General features: G+C 40.8%; 2 protein-coding genes across 2 annotated transcripts in view; both read right to left on the bottom strand.

Annotated features, from left to right (window-relative positions):
• The window catches only part of LOC138001068 (uncharacterized), a 424,432-nt gene that overhangs the window by 332,013 nt on the left and 79,621 nt on the right, over positions 1–12,798 (bottom strand). The gene's annotated exons all lie outside the window — the stretch shown is intronic.
• The window catches only part of LOC138001058 (uncharacterized), a 42,704-nt gene continuing 32,044 nt past the window's right edge, over positions 2,139–12,798 (bottom strand). The window contains exons 10-11 of the mRNA XM_068847724.1: positions 6,854–8,680; positions 2,139–3,253 (exon numbers count right to left, since the gene is read on the bottom strand). Of these exons, the coding sequence (XP_068703825.1) occupies positions 3,197–3,253; positions 6,854–8,680 (1,884 nt within the window). The 3' untranslated portion in view covers positions 2,139–3,196. The remainder of the gene's footprint in view (positions 3,254–6,853; positions 8,681–12,798) is intronic.

Genomic DNA, 12,798 nt, shown 5'->3' with positions numbered 1-12,798 from the left:
AGGCAACTCTCTAATTGGGAGAAGAACACATTTTTCTTCAAAACGCCAGGGGTTGTGGTCAAAGGCGCAAAAAATTGTGGTTGTGCACGAATAGAGAAATTAAGATGCACGAGAATAGAGCCTGCTCTACACTGTCACGCAACAAACAGTAAATTCGAATCGTTCAATGAAAAAGGCCACTTAGATAAACTAGTTAGTATTATAATCATATTTAGCTAACGTTTTTTTCTGTACAAATTGGAGAGACTAAATCAACACAAATCGAATTAAATTAACCCTTCTATTCCCACGATCGAAACGTTCATTCTCCTAACTAGAACCATTGATTTTTTTGTTGGGTAGTCATGAAAATTTGGTGTTATATCAAGATCACACCTCTTCAGCTGATAATATTCTTCATTCTCAATACTATCTGACTGACATTACATTGAAATTGTGAAGAGAATTTACAAACCGATCACTCCTGGAATTCAAAGGGTTGAAGCTGATCAAATCAATGTTGGTTTCTGTTGAGAATGCAAAATCGTAGGAGTTGGAGAACAACTTCTCGGAGCAGAGTAGAGTGTCAACTGTCAAGTCTGGGAATCCAAACCGGACCACATTGATTACAGGCAAATACTCTCACAACTGCGTCAATCATCGTACGCAATACTATGTGTAGAAAATTCGACGTCACGCACGATTGCCTCAGCCCTCGGAGCCCCTAGTTGACCAAATGCTAAAGAGCGAAAACCTTAAAGCCGTGTTCACAATCAACGTTGATTATGATCAACTGAAGTATTATTCAGGCTATCATACTCTATTCAATTTTATTCAATTATGGTCCTGTTTACATCTGCGAAAATTCAAATACAATAGGCTGGGTAACCTCGCAGGGAGACAAAATGGCGCCGTATCGCGTGGCTGCTGCGATTACCATCACGATGCTTGAGGCGAGAAAAGAACCAAGGACAGCTTCCGAGCATAGAAGACAAATCCAAATCTTCGATCCATAAAGCGATTAGAAGTTTCGTTCGCTCATACCACCACGTGTTCGCCATTCTGTTCAATTACGCACTGTAATTACTTCAAACAATCCACTTGAGGTCGTTTGAAATAATTATCCAATTATAATCACGTACTGTAATTAGTTGATGTTAACCCGTTCCAAACTTAATTGGATTGTAATTCGATCATAATCGAAGCCTAATGTGAACACGGCTTTAGATCCCCTGGGTGTGTCAATATATAAAATTTGAGGAGGCAGCATGGCCGAGTGGTGAGGTAGCCTGCGTAACAGGGGACGCTTACCATTTAGTTTTCGGTCAGAAGTTTTTTTAAATGGGAAATGGAATGAGCCGTTTCATTTGTGAGTCCATTTTCGAATGCCGTAAGAGTCTGGGTACAAATAAATGTCAATTGAAGCTGTCATCTTCGCAGTTATGAACGCAATTTTTGCAATTACGTAAAGAAGCCTGAAAATTTCAGGATTCAACGGGGATTGAACCCGTGACCTCGCGATACCGGTGAAACGCTCTAACCCATTGAGCTATGAAGCCACTGAAGTTGGGAGCTGGTCATTTGTGGGTTTATGAAAAATGGGTGTATGGGTCTATGATATATGGAATTTCAGGCTTCTTTACGCAATTGCAAAAATTGCGTTCATAACTGCGAAGATCACAGCGTCACTTGATTTCATATCCACAGTTCATATATGACCCATTTCATAAATCATTTCATCGTTGACAAATAAATGTGGCGGCCAATGCCCGCCAAGTAAAGTGATGTAATCCTCGCATCGGTGCCTGGTTCTAGTGATACAAACAATGCGGTCGACTCTGTAAAAGTGGAAAAAGAAGACAACCTTCGCAGGCTGTGCCTTCTTTCCAGAAAATTTCTGTTGGTGTCAACCGTTGCATTTGTTTTCCCACCGGAACAACGGTTTTTTTCTGACAAATGGTAAGCGCCCAGGATTTCCAGCTGGCATTCGCCCTATTCTCGCGCGGCCAGAAAAATTGAATTCGATTCTCGCTGGCTGAAAACGCTTGTTATGCAGGTTAAGTGGTGAGGGTGATGTAAGTCCGGTTTATCTTGAGATTGTGACTTCAGTGTAGTGTATTACCCATTAATGGCTTTGTTACCTTTATGGAGACCTTTATTATACCTCTATCATTATTACAATTACCACAGCAATTACGATCACGTTTTATAATCAATTAAGACTAACCAAAAAGTAACGTCCTATCTGCCCACAAATAGCAGAGCTAATCGAGGCTGGAAGGGGAATACATAAGATTACTTTGACTAGGACTGACACAAATAGCATATGTAGCCATGTTAGAAATAGGAAAATATAACGATCAAGAGGAAAAAACAAATTTATGATATTACAAATTTGGAAATAAGATTCAAGATTCACTCGATGAAATTCTGTCATGCAGTTTTCTTCATTTATTTAATAAAGTTGGCGCATCAACAGAAGCATCCTATGATTTCAAAATATGAAATAGAAGTTCACGTAGTGAAGGCCTCAGTTTTTGTTCGAGGCGGTCTCGATTACTTTGGGCAAAAAATCGACAATATCCAAATACGTATTCACTATTTTAACCCTGGATGAAACTTTTATCCATCTATACCGAACTTGCAGTGGCATTCAACTGAGTTAGAACTAACACAATAAATGCCTCTACAGCTGAATCAGCTGAGTTTTATAGCAGCTTAACAAAAAGGTTGAATTGAGCAAACAAGTGTAATTTCACACCCGGCCGGGTTACACATACGAATAAAACGCATATTTAAAAAAAGTTTCAAACTTTCCAGCGGCAAAACTTCAGGTAAAACAATTAGAAAGCAAGGGATTTTTTAGCGCAAATGTGAGATTGTACAACTTTCCTTTCTCAAGGCACCAAAAAAAGACCCAGACTGATTATAAAGAATAAGACATTATTTATCCACAGTTCTAATCGGAAACGTATCCACATTCGTCGCCAATTTACAGCGACCTGAATCGGTTAAAAAAAAAACAAGCTAACTTACTGAAACGCGACCAACAAAGTGTATGCTGTTACCCCATTCGTCTGCAAAAAACCTACCACATCTACTACAAATCAGGAAACACTGTACAGCTCTGCCAGTATGAAACAGAGCTCAAAATATGTACAAGTTTTCTCTTGTATTTGTCCAGAAGACGCGCCAGGAAACTTTGCGGTCACAATCGTCACTGTCGTTTCTTCAGATGATAAGACAACAAGAAACTCGCTCCTGACACTTGGACCTGCAGGAAAAGTAACAAATATTAATTCAACTGATTGATCAAATTGTCACTCGAAGGAGATAAAGGTGTCACGTTTTTGGTATATTTGTGAGTGAAATAGAAAACGTAAGTACTAGTTTGTCTAATTTTAAATTTTTGCCTCTTGCTTCTTCTAGCAAACGCAGTAGGGAAATTGAGCATCGCATTCGCACCAACGGCAAACCTCTAGCTGAATGTTTGATTTTGACAAAAAATCAAAGAATCTGCCGCAACCATTGACCTGTTATCTACAGATACTGCCAACAACTTCTCAAGAACAGGACCCAACATGAAACATTAAATTTTTATTCTTTTCTGCCGGTTCCCGCTTATCGTTTTACGTGTAGGCAATAATAAACCCGTCATCTTCATTACTGTCACCATCAAAGGATAGAAAGCTAAGGGGCAAGGAGCAACCAGTCTCGAAAAGGCAATATTTACATATGGTGGCTCCTCGCCAAATTAGGAGCTTTTCACATTCAAAGGTAACACTCCAATCCCGGCCCACTCGTAACTGTCATTTCGGCTACGCCATGGTGATGACACCCAAGTAGCTGTCAAAACAGCTGTCCAAGGTTGCCAAATGCCCAGTGTCAAATCGCTGTACACATGCGCAAGATATTGGCCTGATTATTGTGTTTGTGAAATTATTGTGTGACCACCAATGCTTTAATTGTTTTTGTATCTGTTATTAACGGGATTTACTCAAAAGAGTATCAACCCACCAATAAGCACCTTATCCATCAACATAACGGTCGATATGTGAACACAATTTTAGCGGCTCTTATCCATAGAACATTACACTATAAGTCTAAGGAGCGGGATTCTCGCACTAATTAAGAGATGCGAGAATGAACCCACAAGCAGACTACGCAACACAGTAATGTAAGCTCATATCACCCTATATAGGAACAACAACACACATCTAAGCAACCACTAACTTTTGATAACAATGCTTTGTTGGATACCTTGTAGTGCATACAGAAGATCTCAGTGTGGGTCGTGTGGTCATTTGCCGAACAGTACTCGCTCATGGTGCTGCTGGCCACGACAGTGGGCACAGCATTTGAAAGACCACATGCATTTTAAAAGCACTTGGCTCTCAAACAACAAATTGCCAACTTACCTTTTTGCCCCACCGCTGAGTGTCTTTTCTCCCGGGTGTTTTACCTTGATAATTTTTAAGTCCAACCCTAGCTTTGAACAAATGGCAATGATACCTCCACTGGAAAAAGTTTCTAAATGGTATGGCTCATCCACACCAACACCCATAACACAGAGTAGATCTCCAGACCTGACGTTGAACATCTTAAGGCAGGCGTCATTCAGAAAAACACATTCCTCGTCACTGATGAATTTACAACTCTTAACGGGGTCATCACTCAATTTAACACGCAAGTTACCAGAAACTGCATCGAGAACGTATACACCATTTAACTCATCAACAACAATAAATTGACCCTCGGGAGAAAATGATCCCCTCACACAAAACAAACTGGTACCAGAGAGTGCACACCATCGCGATTCCGTTTTACCCAGTTGCTTCAATTCAATGAACTTTTGCCCGTCGTCACTTGAGGCAAACAACTGGAGGTCTCTGTAGCAAGCAATCAACTTATGCTGCAGTTTAAAGGTTACCACATACTCTCCACCAACAGTATCTAAAATGATCCCATCTCCCGTTTTAGATGATATGCATGCCACCTGATCATCTGAAATAGGAAAGAGAGCATCCGCGCCGAACATCCATAGTCGCATGCAGACTGACATATCAAAGTTCCAAAGCTCAAGAGTGCTCGCAGTTGCAAACAAAATTCCATCTTTTAAAGCTACGAACTCAATGAGGAGGACACTTCCAAACTCTTTCTGTCCCTTAAGTTCCCAATTCGAAACGTCCCAAGCCATGATAATTTGACGTTTGAACGATCCCAGTCCGACCGACACGTCTGCATAAACAATCTCGCCGGAAAACGAGAATCGGAGAGATTGGAGCTCTTGGAATTCTGTGTTCTTCCTTCGTGGATTTCGATAAACCATTTCAATGTAATCTCCATGTACAATGTAGTTCCTTAAAAGAGACTGGCTATTAAGAACTACGTCAGAAAAACGGAATGGATCCTGTAAACTCACAGGATCTCCTAACAAAAAGCCACCGATTCTTTGGGATTCTAGCTCAAAGGAATTCCAACTGGAAAAATAAACAATATCCATCGAATAGTGATCCTCAGGCCCCTCAGTGACTCTCAAACAAAACCACTTGCTAGACCCGGCAAAACCTACAACACGTGAACACCAAAGAAACCCACTGTCTGGTGAGAACCTAATCATTCCACACACAGAGTCTAAAGCTGCCTCTGCTAGAGTTGAAAAACCATTTTGCCGGTCAACTAAACAAACAAAGCCAGTTAAATGGCAAATCGCCACGAGCTTTCCATCTCGGGATATCGCAAAGGATAAAATATCGTTATCTCTGATGAGACGATCAATCTCCCTGCCATCGTTTAGATTCCACACGATAAGACATTTTGCATCGTCGGGACAATCAGACAACATCTCGTCGCCGAAAATAGAACAGACAGAAAAACTGCACTTACTGGTGGGAAAAAGAGGTTTCAAGTCTCCATTAAAGGAATAGGCATGGCTTAAAACTCCTGCCAAGATGACATCCTTGGTAGGATGAAATACCACTGAACGATAAAAAGCATACACAGTTGACCTATGATAATCTGCTGGTTGGTATGCATGATTGGTATCGATGATTCTCCTTCTACCACAGATAGAGTCACAACAGAGTCTTAGTTTGCAATAACGTTTCCATTTGAGGTTACCAGAGGCAAGTGACCACAACTGAATGGATCCATCAAGGCACTCACAAACCATGTATTCTAAGCTAGGGGATACATCCAAACAACGCACATCTGAACAAAAATGAAACCGAGTTTGAACAGCTTTTTGAGGGACATTTTTGGTTAAGTACTCCATGTAAGGCTTATCGGAATACTTGGTCTCCAGAAGCTGGCGGGAGTCAGAAGATAGGTTACTACTTCCCTCATTCAACAGACATTGAAATATGGTAAAGGGATACTCCTCTAAGGTTAGACGGTATTTCTTTAAAACAACCAATAATGACGAAAGGGTCTCACAACAATGGGCTGATATCGTTTTCAACCCACCGTGTTTCATTAAACAGACAACATCTTCTGCGACTGTTGCCATGTTCAGACAAATCTTTGCGTACAAAACCTCTGGGTCTAACACATAGTTTCCAACCATTTGTTCAACGCTGCAGGATTTCGTGTCTTGGTCTAACTGTAGCATGTGCTGAACACCATGTTCCAAGGCATACCTTGTAGTGTCAGCGAAGGATTGTGAGTTGCTAACACCTTTTCTCTTTAACTCGTCAATTTCGTTAGAGGAAAGAGTAGAAAGGATCTTATGGCCTTCCATTTCCTCCACGCTGAAAATGTGCTGCTCGTAGCGTGACCTGTCTGTCAACCAGTCCTTGACTGATTTATGAAAGAAATGAATACGGTTATCGTGAACAGGAAGGAGTGATGACACAATGGCAATGGCTTTGCTCACCTTTCGCATAACAGTCGTGGACAACAAGTCCTTGCACAACAATTTAGGAACAAAACCCAATGGTAGTGGTTCCCTTGCTGCTGCAATTGCACTCAGGAAACAAAGAAGTTGCTCTTCAGTTATGTTTAGTTCCTCACACAAGTCTTGCTCCACCCGTTGGAAATACGACTGATACACATACGAGATGCCTGTCGGAAGGGTTTTGTCCACTTGTTCCAAGGTAAGTTTGGTTGAACTCTTGGCCCTTATAAAATCTACCAAAAACTGGGCACACAGAAAGACTCCCTCTGACTTCTGCACGAGATCATCTAAGACAAGCTCGCGCCTTTCAACTTCTAACAAATCGCTCAGAGTTCGTTCAAAGTAAAAACGAATGTCTTCCAAGTTGTCTTCATCTTTTCTCTCCAGTACCAGTGGTTGCAAATCTTTCAGGCTGTCCCAAATGTTGACTTCAGGTCGCGTCGTCACAAAAAATCTAATCCAAAGTGGCAGATTCTTAAAAAACCTGGCAATCACGTCAAGAAGATGATTTCGTCCTTGGTGTTCACCTTCATCTAAAGCATCTATTACCACAAGAAATGTAAAAGCTGGATCTGCTACGCTGTTCAGAGGTTCAAAAAACAGCAAACCAAACAGATCTGCGACTTCCATGTCATTGATCTCTACACCTAGATTTCCGGAAAGCTGTTCAACAAGAGCTTTCTTGTACTCTGGAAGACAGCCTGAGAGGTGAAAGGCTAAAGACTGCAGCATCACCTTGGGATTCCTATGGCGTGCTCTCTCATGGTGACAAAAATGGCTCCTCGCTAATCTTTTAGCTGCTTGCATTCTTCTGCACATCTCAGCAGCCATGACAGATTTCCCCATCCCTGCATTTGCGCTGAGCACCAAGACACAATTTGGAGAGCTTGCATCATCCAACCAGCCGTTGATTTTAGCAAAGAAAGACTCACGGGTTCCTTCCAAATATCTGTTTCCATAATATGTCATGTCAAGTTGAGTGTCAATCTTAGCAAGCTTTTTTAGGATTTTATCTTCCTGATCGGTGTTGTGTTGTGTCTCACGGATTTCAGTAACAATTTGGTGTATGTCTTCAATCACGGAATTGCCTTCCTTAACCGTCTCTTGGGTTGTTGACTGCTGGATTCGTAAGTCCTCGACACTCTGTTGAACTTTGTTCTGAAGTTGACGCATGTCATTAAGTTGAGACTTTAGATCCTCTTCACTCTCTACCCATTCCCGTAAGGCATCAAGATAATCCTCCTCTCCACATCGCTCTGCCTTTAATCGATCAATCTCTGCCTGACTTAACCCAAGAGACACTAAAACGGCACTTATTTCCGTCCACAAAGCATTGCATGTTGGTGCATCGACACCAGTGGTTGTCACATGCCCATACACTTGATTACGGAAAAACTTAATGCGAGCAAGGTTTGCCTCGTGAGAGGTGTCACTTGGAGGAGGTTTTCGATGCCATCCTGTGTGGGGAGGGATAAGTCCACAAATGTTGGTCAGAAGGAGGAAAAGCAGAGTTATATCAAACGTGTTGGAATCCGGAGCAACTCCACCACCAGGGAACAACTTGTCCCACTGGTTGCCATTGAGAATTCTTCTTCGTAAAAGGTTGTTAAGGATGGAATAACAGGAATTAAGATCAGCTGCTAACTTTGCATGAGGGTGATGAGTGTCAAAAACATTTCTGAGTACAGTTGTTCCACCATCTATAATAAGTCGACTGAGCTTAGCTCCATTTGTCTTCTCCTCTGAGCTGGCTAAGGGACCAGGCGTGGCCATAGTTAACCAAACCACTAATTTTTCACATTGTATCTGCATGGAAAAGAAAAATAATTAATTGATTGCCTAATTGCTTTCTATTGAGTCTTCATCAGAGACTAATAAAATGAGTGATTAAGTGACTGCATTAAAAATTATCACCAACCATTATCTTTAATTAAGGAATGTAACTGCAGTGCGTATGATTCACAACCGCAAAAAGCTAAGAAATCGAGGATCAAATTAATGTTAAACAAGGATGACCTTTGGTTTCTACCACTAAAAATGAATAAAATTGAGTTCTTGAGAGTGAGACGTATAGGTTTAAGATTTTACTATGGCTGAAGCCAAACGATTTTACTCGCCGATTGGGGCGCTTTTGCCGTTAATGGCTTAGATAATTTATGCTGCCTTGATGACGATTTATGGAATATCTTATTAAATACAAAGAACATTCCCTCTTTTTTTTGTGACGCAAACTTCAATCCTGGGCTGTGTCGTTTGAATTATCATTTCCCAGTAATTTGGAAGGGGACAAAAATTATGTGGTCAAGGTTCAAGCAGAGAATTTAGCTTAACCTTATTGCTTACCTCTAACAAAATATTGTCAGCAAATCGTAAAACTTTGTCTTTCTGTTTCAAAGCTTGCTACAATGCAGCTTAAATACAAATCAGGAACAAAGATGCCGGACTGATCAAAGCCATGACATAATCTTTATTTAAACTTAGAATCTTATATTATCTTACAAATACTTGAAAGTTACCTACGTACTCTACTTCGTATAGAGAATATGATACACAAAAATGCAAGAGCAATTTATTCAAGTATATAGAATAGCTCAACAATTACAATTAGGTAGAGGAGAATTCATGGCGCTCACTAAAATTTGGCGTCCATCTAGTCTCGAACATTTCTTGACTAATGATTAATTTAAGAAAAAGAAAAAGAATTTCAATTGATTTGCAAAAACTCTGTACTATATATAACTTCACCGCATTAATTAAGGCTAATTGACTTTATTTGCTAGCTAACAAACCAAGTATTTCAAAAACATCATGATTCAACTGTTTTTTCTAACACAATAGCCCATTTCCGATACATTCAGGCGCGTAAAACTGGTTGGAAATGAGGGCACGAAAGTGGGGCTTAAGGGAATAGCACACGAGAAGATGCAAGATAGAAAATAATGTTTTCGTTTTAAGTGTTAGTCGTAGTTAGTCATGGTTAGATACTCTGTAGTAGCAGTGTGTAAAAATGGGAGCCATAACAAGCCAAATCTCTAGTACTTTCGCTTTCCATCCGATCAGAAACTACGCAAAAAGTGGGGAACATTTTGTCGAAGGGCGGACGAAAAGTTTAAGACGCTTGCAGATCCTCGGATATGTTCGCAACATTTCAGTAGACAAGACCTTAAAAGGACGCTTTCCGGAAAGATTGAAGTCATTTTGTGTGGTGTACCGACCATATTTGATCCGAAACAGTCCGCACCAAAGAGTGATCCTCGTAAAGAGAGGAAAAACAAGCGGGATCGTCGAGCACAACACTTGGCAGATAATTCAACAGAGCTACTGGCGAAAAGGCAAAGGGCAGACGTGCAGGCAAGTAAAATCGGTATAATGCATTCATCAGGAGAAACTGGAAGAACAGCAGAGAAGACCGGTGTGATCAGGTTTGAAAACGTGGACGAGCAACACAGAAACGTGCTATGCCAGACGGAACTTACAGTTGAAGACCTCGCCAAAATGAAAAGGGGAATAAATCAGTCTTCGACTTCAACCCCAGCCTTCAGCCAAGAAGTTAAAGTTGGCGCTAATGCTCAAAGAAGAAGAGAGCAAGTGGTTCAAGTCGTGTTGAAAAGCAATTTTAAACAGGCATTACGTCACTATCGTGTTCCATGCTTCTCGTCAATACCCTCCTTCCGTACGCAGGAAAAATGAAGTATTGGGACAAGAACAAGCGTCAGAAATCCTACTACCAGAATGCTCCTGAGAAGGAAAAACCAGGGAGAAAACGCGATGTTGGATTGAGAGGAGTTTATTCTTGTTCTGTTGCGGCTGAAACTACAATAGGTCTTATTGAAAGGCATCTTACCGACATGTTCGCAGTTTCTGTCAGTACAGTTAGTCGGATTTACATGACATGGGTTTGCATTTTAGCTCTGACCTTTAAAGGTTCACTACTTCGCTGGCTATCAAAAGAGGAAATTAAGACTCACATACCTAATTCGTTTTCAAAATACCCAGGTACACGCGTCATTATCGATTGCACTGAGTTCTTTATTGAGACGATTTCCTTCCCAAGTGCCCAAAAGGCCACTTGGAGTGATTACAAACATCAAAACACTGTTAAGTTACTAGTAGGAATTACACCATCTGGAGCTATTTCTTTGATCTCCAAATTATGGTCTGGCAGCACAAGTGATCGGCGAGTCACTCAAGAAAGTGAATGAAGGGGTAGTTTCTAAAGAAACTGTGGTGCTGCGTCGGTGGGGAAGTAGTATACAAAAATTTGGTTTGTCAACGGAGTTGATAATGTAAATTGACCACCGTACAGAGATTCTAAAAGCTGACGTTTCGAGCGTTAGCCCTTCGTCAGAGCGAATCGAGGGATTATGGGTTACGTGTCAAGAAAGTGGCCTGATAGACCTTCTAGAAGAGGGAGACCAAGTCATGGTGGACAGGGGTTTTACAATCAGAGATCTTCTGACAAAAAAAGGAGTAAAACTCAACATGCCCCATTTTACTAAATTTAACCAATCCTGTTCTTGCTATTCCTAGAATGGGGATTTCTCTCTAGTTTTTCTCGTATATATTCTCTTTCCAACCCCCACTCACTAAAAGGTAGGGAGTCACTTTCCCCTGCTGGGGGTGGGGTACTCACAATAGTTGACTATACTGTAGAGGTAAATTAGATGCAGGCATTCTTCTGTAGGTATGTGAAAGGGGTACCATTTTCTATTGAAGCTATATGAAATTGGAGTAGAACCCTTCCCCCCCCCTCCCCCCAGAACAAGCCGCTTTAGAGCACTGTTTAATTTAGAGTTTTAATTTTCCACTCAGGTAAACAGTTGTCAAAAAAGGCTCTCAAAGAAACAAATTGCAAAAGTGAGGATACCCGTTGAAAGAGCAATTAAGAGGTTGAAAGAATTCAAACTTTTCCATGGAAACATCCCATTAACATCTTTAAAGTTAGTGACCAGGAAGTCATTGTGTGTGCTTCATTATGTAATCATCTTCCTCCTCTTGCCAAGTAGGAGTTATTTACAGTATCATAAGTTTGTATTCATTTTGAAGAGTCAGAACCACTTTGTTATTGTAGGAATGTATTTTAACTAGATGAACTGACATCAGTAATTAAGAACTATCAATCTTGGAGACCTTTAAAATAATATGTTGACAATTTGAAAAAGATCTCCAGCCTGTAACAATTTTCACATTTATTGTTGGGGGGGGGGGCGGGGGGGGTGTTTGCTCAGGGCGGAAAGCGCCCTGGTTTTGCTAGTGTTTATCCGCTGGATAGTGATTTATCTGGGCCCGGTTGTTCATAAGCCGATTAACGCTAATCCCAGATTAAAAATTAACTAAGGAGTTTATTTCTCTACTCCCAAATGCTTTTCAACTCTGATATTCGCCGAAACTTTACATTAGAAGAAGTCAATCTTGAAAAAGAAAAATAAGCAAAAGAAACTTTCACCAAAAAGTTGAAAACATGAAACAAAAGTTAACGCTAATCCTGGATTAAGTTAATCGGCTTTCGAACAACCAGGCCCTGGTGGATAACGCTATCCACCCTTTGAACAACCGAGGCCAGGAGCCGGTTGCTAGAAGCCTGGTTAGCGCTATCCGTTGGTTAAGAGGTGTCAAAACCTATAGGTTTCCATGGTATTTAATGCCGGTTAGCGCTAACCATGCTTCGAGCAACTCGGGCCAGATCACTTCCAAACAGAATGAAATTAATGTGATGTACTTGTTCTAATGTGTAAAATGAATTTCAGGTTAAACACGAGCTCCACCAGTTCAGTTTTACGTTTACTGCGTCCTTGATCACTCTCCTGGATCCCTCTCTTTGTTAAATAATCTTTTAACCAATGAACGGTCTTCCCGTGAAATTATTCTTCCACTTTTCTTGATTTCTACGAAATTCCAAAATGCGTATCGCGGTTTAACATCGG

This window comes from Montipora foliosa, chromosome 4 (assembly GCF_036669935.1).
Source record: "Montipora foliosa isolate CH-2021 chromosome 4, ASM3666993v2, whole genome shotgun sequence".
In the NCBI taxonomy this organism is placed as follows: Eukaryota; Metazoa; Cnidaria; class Anthozoa; order Scleractinia; family Acroporidae; genus Montipora; species Montipora foliosa.
This window is presented reverse-complemented; position numbering and strand designations above follow the sequence as displayed.